At 35.3% G+C, this 13331-nt stretch overlaps 1 protein-coding gene across 1 annotated transcript in view; it reads right to left on the reverse strand.

Annotated features, from left to right (window-relative positions):
• ATG2B (autophagy related 2B) overlaps nucleotides 1-13331 on the reverse strand; it is a 49042-nt gene that overhangs the window by 18559 nt on the left and 17152 nt on the right. The window contains exons 13-27 of the mRNA XM_009322552.1: nucleotides 12836-12928; nucleotides 12471-12659; nucleotides 10897-11170; nucleotides 9952-10057; nucleotides 8683-8875; nucleotides 8406-8548; nucleotides 7104-7261; nucleotides 6678-6844; nucleotides 6216-6372; nucleotides 5139-5338; nucleotides 4155-4235; nucleotides 2358-2464; nucleotides 1995-2087; nucleotides 1076-1146; nucleotides 8-57 (exon numbers count right to left, since the gene is read on the reverse strand). Of these exons, the coding sequence (XP_009320827.1) occupies nucleotides 8-57; nucleotides 1076-1146; nucleotides 1995-2087; nucleotides 2358-2464; nucleotides 4155-4235; nucleotides 5139-5338; nucleotides 6216-6372; nucleotides 6678-6844; nucleotides 7104-7261; nucleotides 8406-8548; nucleotides 8683-8875; nucleotides 9952-10057; nucleotides 10897-11170; nucleotides 12471-12659; nucleotides 12836-12928 (2082 nt within the window). The remainder of the gene's footprint in view (nucleotides 1-7; nucleotides 58-1075; nucleotides 1147-1994; nucleotides 2088-2357; nucleotides 2465-4154; nucleotides 4236-5138; nucleotides 5339-6215; nucleotides 6373-6677; nucleotides 6845-7103; nucleotides 7262-8405; nucleotides 8549-8682; nucleotides 8876-9951; nucleotides 10058-10896; nucleotides 11171-12470; nucleotides 12660-12835; nucleotides 12929-13331) is intronic.

Genomic DNA, 13331 nt, shown 5'->3' on the forward strand with positions numbered 1-13331 from the left:
ATTTTACTGCTGTAATGGTTAGTTCCAGCAGTCCCATATCCATAACACGAACATAATCTGAAAGACAATGAGTAATTTAAAAAAAAAAAAAAATTAAGACTTAATAACAAACATCGTCCTTACTATGTATTTTTGGTTATTAAACCAGTAGAAATAGCATGAGTATAAAAAGGGATCTTTTTTGTCAAAACCTTTTCTATCTCTGCATTTCCTTCTTTTATGAGGATTACTCTCAGAGTTCAAGCTTCAGCTACTCAAATCAAGAACTCAAATCTTTTCAATACAATATATCACTCCCCCTGCTACCATCTGTGTGCAGTGTAATCTTTTAAGATATTTATCCTCATCCCATCTGTGTGAGTTGGAGAAGTAGAGGCACACAGCAGTTAGGTGACTAAGCATCCTAGCAGTTTTCTAGTTGAAGTGAGAGAGAGGACGTTTTCACATTGTACTAATCTTTCAGTACCATGAATAACTTATTTCCCCTCTTTCTTGTTTAAACAAAACAGGCATATCTTTAATCTGCCCTTCACTAGACATCTCTTACCTAAGCTAAATACACACATTTGTAGGCACAGATTTTCATTATTTCTCCAATTAATTTATTAAATATTGATTCAAGTTCCTCAATCCTTAAACGTTGTTACTATATGAATGAGAGCAAACCAGTTGGTATCATTCTTTTAAGAACGTAGAAGTCTGTACCATATAACACCTTTCAAGTTCAACTATTTAGAATATATCTCTCATAAAATGACATCTCTTTTCTATGAAGATTTCTTTCTCTGCCAACTCCAGGTTTTTAAAAATACACTTTTTTCAAATACCCATTACGGAACCGTAACAAGAAAATGAAGGACATGCAAGTTGCTGTTCTCTGACATACTTCTGCATCCACAAATCCAAACTAGAGCACTCAGGTTTTCATCAACACTGCATTATTCATTCATATTCAACTTGCTGCTCCTTATCTCCTCAGACCTCTTCTTCAATAACCTTTACACATGCTGAATATGCCTGTAATTTTGTTTCTTTAGGCTCTGCAATTCGTTAGTCACATCTAAAACATGCTTACCTCTATGGAGGTTCACCGTAACAGTGTTGCACTTGTCAGACAGATGCAAAGCAGCTTCATCTAAAATTATCCTAAAAGATAAAAAAAAAGAAAAAATGACATAAACATGCTAGGGAAATGCTGTGCAATTCACCAGACAAAATAAATTAGTATAGAAAAAAGTATTTAAAAACACAAATATATCTAGCATATCTTAAATCTAAACTCTTCGCTTTAACCTTTCATAATTTCCACATCCATTGGTAATTAAACACTACAAGATATTTTTGCCACCATTAATTGTATTTTGTTTGCATTTCAATTTATATATTTGATCCTTCTTAGAATGAAAAGTAATGCTTTTGGCATACAGAATTAACACTTCTTATTTCCTTTTTTGCCTTTTTTTCTTTCTAATAAAGCAACAGACACATTTGTTTCAAAGGTCATTTATAAGGTTTTATCAATAGAAACAAGCAACTTGGCAGATGTTTCACATCAGAACAGGCATAACAGAATGAATATTCAACTAAAATTGCACAAAGAATTATTAAAAAGTTACAGAGATGTTCAGTAATCACTAAATATTTTCTTAATTAATATACTGTCTCCAAATAACGAATCTTTAAAAAAATCTTACGGTGCTACTAATTAACAAAATAGACACAAGTTCATTTCAGGACATCTTTCAACCATATTAAAAATTGCAGAATTCCTTTTTGTTAAAGAAAGTAATCCAACAACCCCCCCCCAAAAAAAAACCCCCACCCCCCACAGTATTTAACCTAATAGAACAGAAGGATTACACATGAATAACGTATATTTCAAAAGATGCAAACCAACGTGACCACACAACACGAATGCTTCCTAGGTCAAAAAAGCAGACAGGCATTACAAGTTTTGCAGGAGCTTCCATGTTTCACAGTCACTTAAATTATACCTGAGAGTAGAAGAGGATTTATCTACTGCAACACTGCTGGAAATGCTGAAAGTTTCAACAGTAAGTAGAGATCTGACTGGCAAAAACAAGGGCCTAACAACAAATAGGAAAAAAAAAAATTAATACTCCGTACCTATTTAGAAGTGCAATCAAAGTCTTACAGGTTACCTAACTAGATTTTCCCTGGCCTAGGCAAGTGCTTATCCTACTTGAAGTTGCTTACAGTTTAAGGGATTTCTGTTAAGTACTTCTTCCACACAAGCCTAAATAAATACTCTTTACAATATGCGAACTCGAACATTCCTAAAGAATAAATATATAGCTGCAATGCCACCAAGTGACATATACTTGCATTTTATTTACCTGTAATCAAGAGCACAACTCCACAGATGTACGTGAAAAGTTGTAATTGTAGCTGGAGGATTATATCCCAGAACAGGCTCATCAGAAATATTCAAAAAATATAAAATCTAAAAATCACAAACATATTATTACAATACTTCACTATCTGTTAAATTAATAAACAATTATGCATTAGAAAAGAGAAAATCTGTAACAAGTATGACAATAAAATGTTTGATTAGTTGAAGGAAAAGGGAGTGAACAATCTCAGATATTTAAAGGTGCTTACCTATTATCTGAATATAGAAAAGCACAGAACATAAACAGGGCAAAAAATACAACACCCAAACTGCAGCCTCAAAGGTATGGAAAAGACCAATCCACAGATGCCTAAGTGGCTATTTGTACAATGCCTCACAATCCATTTTCAAAGCATTTCCCAAATATCCATCTTTCTTTGCAGTTGTTATTATAGTGTGTTTTCTTCATTCTCTTTATCTGAAAAGCCAACTTTTCTTGTAATACTGTGCATCGTTAAAGTTATCTTCAAGTTATCTTTCTTTTTCTTTTGGGGGGCGGGGTGGGGGGAGTAGAATATGCTCAGAATCAGAAATATGTGCCCATGCATTGTATATACTGCTTTTTCATGTATTACTGCATAAACTAAACTCCTACCCTCCTCTTTAAGACCTGTCATAGTCCTCTCTCAAATCCATTACACTATAAAAGTTCTTCTTAAATTATTCCAAGCCTGGGGCGTACCAACACTGCTAGCCGTTTAATCGTTTCCTCTACCTATCTCGTCGGCCAATTTTTATTTTTCCCCTCCCCCTACAAAAAAGATTCCCAAGTGCATTACAGGCAATGTTAATTGAGCAAAAATTCACAGAGCAAAAGCAACACGGTGTAAAGCAGGCTACATGAACACATAGGAATACCATGCTGAGAAGAAAGTAATGACACAGCAGAGTCCAAAGCACTAAGTTCAGCTCCATGCAGTTATACAATAAAAATAAGCATACCATACATACTGGAGGATAAACAGGATAAGCTTGAATGTCAAGGTTTACTATCTGTAATCCAGTATGGTGTAAATACATGCAACTATACTGCTACTGCGCTAATGGCATGTCCTAGAGCTCATACATGTTTACACACAGCTTCTGGATCAAGGGTCTCTAGCCCTGTCTGCTATGCTATACCTCTACATCCACACTTATCAGTACAACCTTTCTAATTCAGAAGTTTGCATTACAAGCATTTACGTAAACTGCTGCTTACTACTTCCCCAAAGTCTTATTCTCCATTACTGCTACTCAAACAATGTAAAATAGGAAACAGACAAGGGATAAATGGGACTTGAGGAATGAAGTGAGCAGAAGTGGAAAATACAGAAACACTTTCAGTGCTGCAAGTAGCATGTTTGTTTGTTTTGAGGATGGGTTTTTTTACGTCAAGGATTAAGTACTTGGATAGCACTGGACTACTGAGATTTTCCATCTGAACTTTTTAAAAAGGGAAAAAAAAACAAAAACAAAAAAACCCAGAAACTCCATGACATGTTGTGGGCAGAGATTTTGGATGATGAGGAGGAACTGCAGCAAATGAATACACAAGTAAGAATTTAAGAACAAGACTACAGCCTGTCAATGGTCTCAAAGAGAGACAAGAAAAAAAGTAAAGAATAACACTTTCAAGAGCAGAGTAAGATAATAAGACACAGCCTAACACAAAGATTTTCCATCGAGGTTTAGTTTGATACTTAAAGCAATGAGACTGAAATTGAGGATGTAGTTGAGAAAACTGTAGCAACCTGACCTGTTCATGCCAGCTTAAACCTGAAGGCAGTACTCTGTGCTGAAGGGTGGCTCCTCTTAGTCCAACAGCAACTAGAAATTCCTGCACAAGAAATTTGCATGAGTTAGTTTACATGAAATACATGTAACTATTTGACATCTAGATTATGAAACACAGTCATCCTTTTGCTCCCAGAATCTCCAAGCATCTAGAAATGAAGAAAGGACTCGGACAGAATTAAACATTCAAAAAACCTTGCTTCCTAATACAGAAACCCTGGCTAATAGCGTCTCATACTTTTTGCAACAGGATAGTTTAGAAATGACAATTTTGTGGTGGCGGTAGGAAGGCAGGCTAACCTGTTCATTCATTCTGGGATTCACCAGGAATTACCAGGAGTACCAACCCAATGTAGTTCTGTCTTACGCTGTTCAAATCTGAGTCAGTTGAGCCCCCATGACATTGCGCTGGTCTGCAGATTCCTTCTTCTCTAGATAACTCTACCAAACTGTTTGTCACCACTATGTCAGCTAAGAGTTCATCTTTTAGCCATGCTAATGAATGCTACTGTCAAAGCCAAACATATCACTCATTTACCAGTGCCATTCCAAATAGGTAAGCAAAGGCTGCCTATTAGATGACACTGCTAGTAAGCTGAGCAGAAAGCTTTTAACTCTTTACATTTATTCTTGCCTGGCTTGGCACCAGATTAAAACTCAAGCAAAGAAAAACAAGAAAAAGGTCAACTGGCCAAGAAATGCATTCACTAAAGAAATATAGTGTGATCAGCAAAGTGAAGCATTGGAAGAATTAGTAAATTATGCCGATACTTAAATTTTACAATCCACCCAGAAGATTCTAACAGAAAATTATAGTTTGAGGATGAATGGCTCAGAATTATACAGTTTCTTCATCTATAACCCTTGTAACCCCACATCTAGATGCTTCCATATAAACTGAGATAACTCAAATAATTTATAAAAGCACAAATTTGAAAACACAAACCTTTGTATTGCTCTCTATTTTATCTGATTGGATTTTGACTGCAACGGTCAGCATACTTGGACAATCCACTCCTACACCATCTGAAGTAGTCCTACTAAGACCATCTTCTTCAGAAAAACAAATAGTAGGTTCTAACCAATGGGGACGTATTGTGCTGGGCAGTCGTACTTCAGAGGAAGGGACGACCCCATCTACCATACCTGCAAAGAGATTTTAGAATGAGTTACCTCATGCTTCAAAGCTGTTACTGATGAAGACTTAAGGAAAATCCTTTTTATGTTTAATGCCTTTAAAATTATTTTAATTAATAAAGTTAGTCACGCACACTGACAACCAAAAATTGTGAAGGGGAGGTTACAGGTGATCCAACATTTAAAACCATGGTTCTAGCTAAAATCTTCAATGCGACTATAGGGTTTGGTTTTTTATTTGCCCAACAAAATGGCAAAGTTGAAATAAAGGACAGAAATCTCCTGTGGGTTACGTGGAGAGATAGGAATAGGTCCCTCCTTTTCATTTTATGAGATGGTGCCAGATTAACCTCTAAACACACAACAATTAAGCCTTGCACTGAAAATCCGTTAACTTGACTACAACTGATTCAGAGACATTTGAGGGGAAAACCTTAAAAGGTTTAACTACGCAGGGGTTACCAGCCATACAAACCACATAGTCAACTTAAAATTCTTCACCTGCTGACTACTATTAGCTACCCAGGAAAGACACAGCAGCCACTGGTAACCTGTATCTTTTTAAATTAAATAACCAATAACATGTAGGAAGCGTATACTTTCACAATAAAGAACAGAATGTACAGCTAATTTGCCAGAGGACCACAATATCTTTGAAGACCAGCAGTTGCCAAGGAAAGTTTGAGCTAAACTGTAACTAAGTACAGTTATCATGAAGTTGTATTACTGTAGCATTTAGGAGTATTAGCCATGAACTAAGTCTATTGTGCCAAATGATACACTAGCAAAGAAAAAAAAGAAAAAAAAAGACAGCATTTCTCCTAAAAAACTTCAAGCTTATCTCATTTTAAATTTAGTCCCAAAGCCACCTCAATCCCACCCCTACCTTGATGATATAAATTAAGGCTGCTAGAATGGAGACAAACATAGTGTCTATCCTCAAAGCCTTCATATTTAGTCACGCTGAAGAGTGAACCACTGTTGAACTCAAACCAGAATTCGCCGTATTTTCCTTCCAGTGTATTTCCAAGTTGTAGTTTCATCTTCATTTGACTATTAGCAGTTACCGCTTGCTGAGTTTGCTGCAGTTAGACAGTCTAAACTAACATAACACTTGCTAACAATTATTTTCCTGCTTGCATTTAGTTATTCTCATGTAAAGCAAAGTAAACAGAATTGCTAAAATAGTGTTGCATTATTGCCTAGTTATAGTACAACATAGTATGAAGATTATAGAATTACTGATATAAACACTTGTTTCTTCCACAAACAGCACATACAGCATGAAGGGGATCCCATAGTGAAAACAATAGAACAACTTTTTCCAACCCCGATGTCTCACCTTTACATCTGTGAATATTGACACTAATCCATGTGTCACATTTAGCAGAACAGACAGAAAGCTTTGTGAGTTCTTATTCTGCGAGTCAAGCTTTTTCCTTCTGCGTGAACGATAGTTTGGATCAACAGTGGAATAATACTGTAGTGTTTCTTCCTCAGATCCACTCTCATCATCTAATAGATAAAATGAAAACCAACTAACTCTCTAGCTAGTACACACATTATGCCAATAACTCATTGTTTTTCCATCAGTAATGCAATTCAATTTCACACTTATTTTACTTAAACAAACAGTAATCTATGTTTTTTCTTCTTGGTTTAAGTAAATGCTTTCTTATAAAGTTTGCAAATTTTTTCCACTATCAGCTTAATCACTTCAGGCAATCATGCTTTTGAATCACTATAGTTCTAGATGATTTATTAAGTGTATTACCATAAGGAACTGCAGATTTAAATTGACTAAAGCTGTCTTTACTGAAAGTGTTGATGAGCTGGCTGGCCACAGATAGTCCAACACCGTAAGAAAGGTTTTCAAATGTTTCTACAGGAGATGGAGCTGTGGGTTCCCACAACAATAAATCATTGCTGATCCTAGGAAGAAATACATTATCATTATACAAAATATATGACTATATTACCACTTAATATAAGGTCAGTCAAGCAATATTTCCTTTGCAGACTTCATATACCAGATTTCAGATTTCATTAACAAGGAAGAGAAAAAAGTTCAAGAGCACAAGAAAGAATAATGTTTCATAAGTAAAAGCAATAAATAATGAAAGTAACTTTTTTCTGTAATTATGGTACGCACATATTGAAGTCTAACATTTGACAGTGACACAAAAGCCTCTATTAGCAGGTGTATATTAGCTCAGCAGGTTGGAGCTGGAGATGACAAAACCCTATTTTGATCACATCAATTTTCAAGCAAAGTTGCAGGAAACATTAGTTCTTTTGATTTCAAGTGAGTCTGTGTCTTTCGGGGTAAACATGTATGTGACATTCAGTACAGAAGTACACCAACAGAATATTCAATGGAAGGTTCAGCTTTGCCGCTTTGGAAGTAAAGTAATGCCTATCAGAGGCTAAAACAGACCAGCATCTCACTTTATGTAGCTAATGCGTAGCATAATACCTATTTTTCAGTTGATTTAATCTAGTTGTATTTCTTTGGTTTTCAGACAGAAGACCAACAGAAATAAATGCTGAACAACTCTCTGTAAGTTGGGTTCACTATCTCTACATTTTTGTAAGCCTTACAAAGGCTTACAAAACTGGGCTGTTAGGGTTTCTTCCCCTGCCTGCCTTGTGGACTCTTAATTTTTAGATGGGGAATCACTGAATAAAAAGGAAAGAATAATATTGAATGCAACAGTTTTTGAAGTACAATGACCTATTTATAAAGGAGAATTCAGAAAAATTAGAGCAGAATGAAACATTGCAAACAGAGATCTGAACAACGTATTCACTGGAAGCAAAAGACTATTTAACTTTACCCTTTGTTCACAAAATCTGCCAAACACTTTTAGCAGCTGGCTGCTATGGCACCGATCAGATATATATATTAGTGGCGTCTCTGATGTTAACTTGGAAGAATATATAATGTTTTATGTTCTTCGAAAACTATACAAATGAATTGCTGCTATAGCTGCTCATTCAATTGCTTTTATCAACAATGAATACAGAACTAAAAGTACAGGTCACGATAACCAAGCAAAACAATTATCATACTTGCCTATTGTAAAGTTTTTCATAAAAGCTTTTGTTTGGTAATGTTAAGTGAATGTTTGGTAACATGAGTTCCAGTACATAATGAGAATTGCTAATTGTTTTATCCTGAAACTCAGTCATTTCAACTACATCTCCTGGCATCACCATCTGAAAGAAAAAAGAAAAAAAACCCTCTCAAGTAAAAAAAACAAAACGGGAAGCCAGAAGACGCATATAAAGTAGTGAGAATACATTAATTTTGTTCACCATAAGCACAAAACAGTAACAAAATTTTATAATACCTCTTCATTTTCAAACATGACCCTACGAGAAGAAAAAGGAGAAGGCTCTGGTCTTCTAATATCACAGACATCCTTCAAAGAATGAGACCCTCCTTCTTCTTCCTCTTGAAAGTTATTATCACCTTCTTCCTCCTCAGCTGCTATCCTTTCCAGAATAGAGTGCACAGCCAGAGGGTTTATTTTCAATACAATCCTGACATTGGAGAAGTTATGCAGAATAAGCCATTAGAGATGCTTAGAATTTTTATATTGATGAACAGTCACATGTCCCCTAGCTCTACTAGCTAGCCATTAAATACACAGACTACATAGCTCAAAGGCCAGGGATTTTTTTATTAGACAATAACGCATTTTGTTAGACAAAGGGATACCACTAAAAAAACCACCAAACTTATAGGCACAAAGGGACATGGAAATAGAAACATCAGGTGAAAATGCTGTCTGCTTTTTTCAACTCCATCAAGTGACCATTAGGCGACCTAAGAAAAACCTAGCACTCTCCCAAAAGAATGCTTGTATCATTAGACCATCAACAGCTATTAAAAAAATACTCTGCTAAATGACAGAGTGTATTACATGTACACACTGTTACAGAAAAATTTATCTGTACCGTTATAAAAGAAAACCACGCTGAAAAAATTTCCATACAAACATGCTGTCAGAAAGCCACTAAATTTTGTGGCAAAACACATATGTGGCAAATTCTGTGGCAAATCTAAAATTTCCTCTTCAAACATCTTATTACATGCTACAGCTGTTAGGTCCTTCTGTTCGGTAACTCTGAAGTACTGTATTGCCTTACATGTGATATAAGCTGCAATAATTCAGTCACAATATAATTATCCTTATTAGTGTTATGGCTTTATACCAGCTTATATTAATATTTTGGGGCAAAATTTGACTGAGATCCTTTTTTTGTTTGGTATTCAGTCTTGAATGTAAAAGTAGGAGAAAAGATAAAAGTGACAAAAAAACCAAAAATGGGAGAAAGTTTCAGGTCTCTAATCATTCACCTAACTTTCACTGAAATTTACTCAAGTCTACACAGAAACCATTATGCATTAAAACCATCTTGCATTATTATAAATGGAGAAGTTTTGTAGGGTTTTTTTTATAAATTCTCAGGTTCTTTTCAATAGCTACATGTTATTTCTTTGCAAATTATTTTGAAGCATTTACCACACCAGCAGTCTGCATTAAAGTTAGAAAAATAAGAGTGCTTCATAAAAATCCAAACAACCTGCATTAAAAAATAAAACATTATTTTACCGAGGCCAGTCAAAATTGTCTGATGATGATGTAATATCTCCATCTATGCCACCAGACACTTGAAAAAATTTTATTGGTGCTTCTGCATTATCTTCTTCAAATGAACCTGAATAGAAAGAGATTTTTAAAAAATTAACACAGGAATGGTAACTGTTAACTTCAGGTTGCCCGCTCCTCAGGTTGGAGTCCAACAGGCTAACTTGTCAATGCTATTACTAAAGTACTTATGCAAATTTTGTCATCTTTTCCTCTAAAAATTAAGTATCAATTTTTATAAACAAAAATTATTTCACATTATCTTCTAGCTAGCAGAAGTTGGAAAATCAGATGCTTCTGATGCGTAGATACCTGCATTTACATTTATAGCATCACTACCTTATGTCACAGCCATGAAAAGTACACAGAATGACAAATCAGCAGAGAAGGTTGCAAATATAAACCAGTCTCGCAGATTTATTACTTTGAAAGATATTAGAAGCACAAAAGTATTAAAGTTTTTTCAATGACAGTTAATCAGGACATCATTCACTTCATTTCTAGACTAGACTTGAGATTCCTAATTTGCATAGTTGTAGTATCCCCCTACAGATCTACAAAACTTACCCTAACAGCAATGATAGAAGATGCCAGAGATACCAGTTTGTTTCAATTTAGGGTATAACAATGTAACAGAAAATAACAGAAATACTGGCTCAGATCTCAAAAACAAGGATGCAAGCACTACACCTACATACATTAGCCTCTCCTCCTAGTAGTATTATCTTGACTTATGCTGATATTTAGTACAGAACACTAAACTGCAGCAGAGATATCTGCTCCAAAATTCAGGTGGAAAGACATTCCCTGTGTTAATCCATATTAATCCATATTGAGAACCTTTGTCTCAACTATGTAATATCTGGAAAAATAAAGAACAATATTTGAATATAATGTTAACATTCTTACCAGTTAGGTCTTTAAAGGTAAGTTCTAATTTAACTTGTTCTGGAGTTGACCCTCCTATAAACTCAGTTTTAAATTCCATATCTGTAAATTCAAGATGAAGAATCTCCTTCTGAAGTGATTTCTTAAACCATGGTCCTCTTTCCTGATCTGACCGTAGGTCGGGTATTGGGAAGCGAACAGAGAGATTTAATGCTGGGGCAATGACTTGAACTGAAACTCTACAGTTTGCAGGAGTTTGTGAATCATCCAGAAAAACTTCAGTAAATGCTTTATGCTAAAAAACAAAGTAAATGGAAAAAAAACCCCTAAATTAGAGAAAATAGCACTAAAATTACTATGGGGAAAGCTTTTGACCACGTAATATCCAAAAATGAAAAAGATTAATTTTTTTATATACCACACAAAACACACATATTAGGACCAATTATTACTCTTAGGATATTCTATTATTGGTGCTGTTAAGATTCTACTTACTTAGAAGTCAAGTATTTGCAGAGGTTAGCAATCTTTCAAAAATGGCTATCTTTGTACCAAACAATACTCAGCTGCAGTTAGGAGATACCATGTCTCACAGATTATTTTTTTTTAAATGCTACTGTTGAAAAGCCAGAAACTACTATCATGCATATTTGCCCCTTGCAGTAAGTAATGGCTTCCAGCTCCTGTCACTGACGTGTCATTCAAAACCTCCCTGAGCGTAGATGATAGCTGACCATCATTGAAAAGAATCAAACTTTCAGAACACAACCATATTGATAGAAATTATTGATGTCTTACAAATTTTTTAAGTGAGAATCCTCTTAAATAAAAGTTTTGAAGACTAATTTTTCTGTAATCAAATCAACGCAGCAATAAAATTACATGAAGGTATTTGTTGCTGTGCAGAAAATCAGTTAATTGCATTAATGCTTCCTCATGTACTTCAAGAAAAGCCATCAAGTTTAATGTTATTGTGCCAAATATACTAACACTTAAATCCTACTGACAACCTGAATCAAGACATAGAAGCTCCAACTTCTTCTGTTGGTCCTCGATCACTAGAACACACCGCATATCTTCCCCATCCTTTCTATTACCTACTCCAAAAGCGGGGAAAGCACAGCAGAGGCAACTGGGCTGGCTGTGACACCTGAAGATTTCAATATAGAAGTGGAATTGTCAGCAACAGTTTATATCAGCTGCTGGAGAACATGACGGGACAGATTAGGGATTAGAAGTCAGTCAAGATTCCTCTTTTTTGCCCAGTTCTGCTTTCTTCAAGAAGCTGAGAACTTATGCAGTTTGTGAAGCAGCTACCATCGTCTTTAGGTCTGTTATCAAGCATGCAATCACTGAATCTAAAATGAGTATCTATGTCAGATGGCTACTGTTCTGTATCAGAAGTAAAAAAAAAAAAAAAGCAAACACCACCACAACACACCACAAAAAAAAAAACTAACCAAAAAACCCCAAAACAAACACAAAAACCAACCACCACAAATCAATCAGAATTAGCAATCTCAGGCTTAGTGCCATCCTGCCTTCCTCCTGCAAAAAATCAGCAAGTTCATTTATCAATTTCACTTTTAACTTACCAGACTTATATGCTTGTTGTAAGAAGCATACATGTGAGATGCCATCATCTCCACTGTAGTTAGTTTCTGTGGTTGAAGTAAGGAATTTAATCTGTCTACAATACTAATATCAAGCTCACAAAACACTGGACTTAACTTTATTTGTAACTCTGCTTTCTGTGGAACAGAACTGAGTCTCCCTTGACTACCCTGAAAAGAAAGAGAAAAAGCACTAAAATCCTTAAAAACAATATAATGAAACAAATTATAATAACTGAGAGTCAAGGACTCTCTGTTTTACAAGAAAGATACCTGTCTGTTAAAATGAACAAAATTAGACAAAGGCTATTATACAGAAACTTGGTGTTTTTAATCTCCCACCTTACCTGAGGTCCTCTATTATCTGAATGCTTATAATGAAGCTGAAGGCATGGCATAGCATGAGAATCATTTCTTTCTTCACAATGAAATGTCAGCAGCTTTAGAATAAAATAGAGTTAAAAATACTTAATAGATAAGGAGGAAAGAGTTGCCACAGGAAAAGACATTTATGGCATTTTAGCTAGAACGGACAGTAGGTAACCCTACATCCAAGTCAGCGAACAGAGCCCCAGCCCAACCGCCTACTCAATCCACTTGTTCAGCCACTTTATTGGATGTCTCTGACCATTAAAAGAGCTGGAAGAATAATCATCACCCAAAGAAACCTTCGCATTGCTCAACTCCATCAGTTAGTTTTCAGAAAACATCTATTCTAATTCCCAAACTGTGTTAAGCATATTTAAAAGAGAAATAACCAGCAAAGTTTGGCTACTTAACACTATTCCTGTCAGGTATGACAGCAGTCTGGTTCATTATTTGAGCTTGCAATTAAAATGTAAG

This window comes from Pygoscelis adeliae, unplaced genomic scaffold (assembly GCF_000699105.1).
Source record: "Pygoscelis adeliae isolate BGI_AS28 unplaced genomic scaffold, ASM69910v1 Scaffold374, whole genome shotgun sequence".
NCBI lineage: Eukaryota > Metazoa > Chordata > Aves > Sphenisciformes > Spheniscidae > Pygoscelis > Pygoscelis adeliae.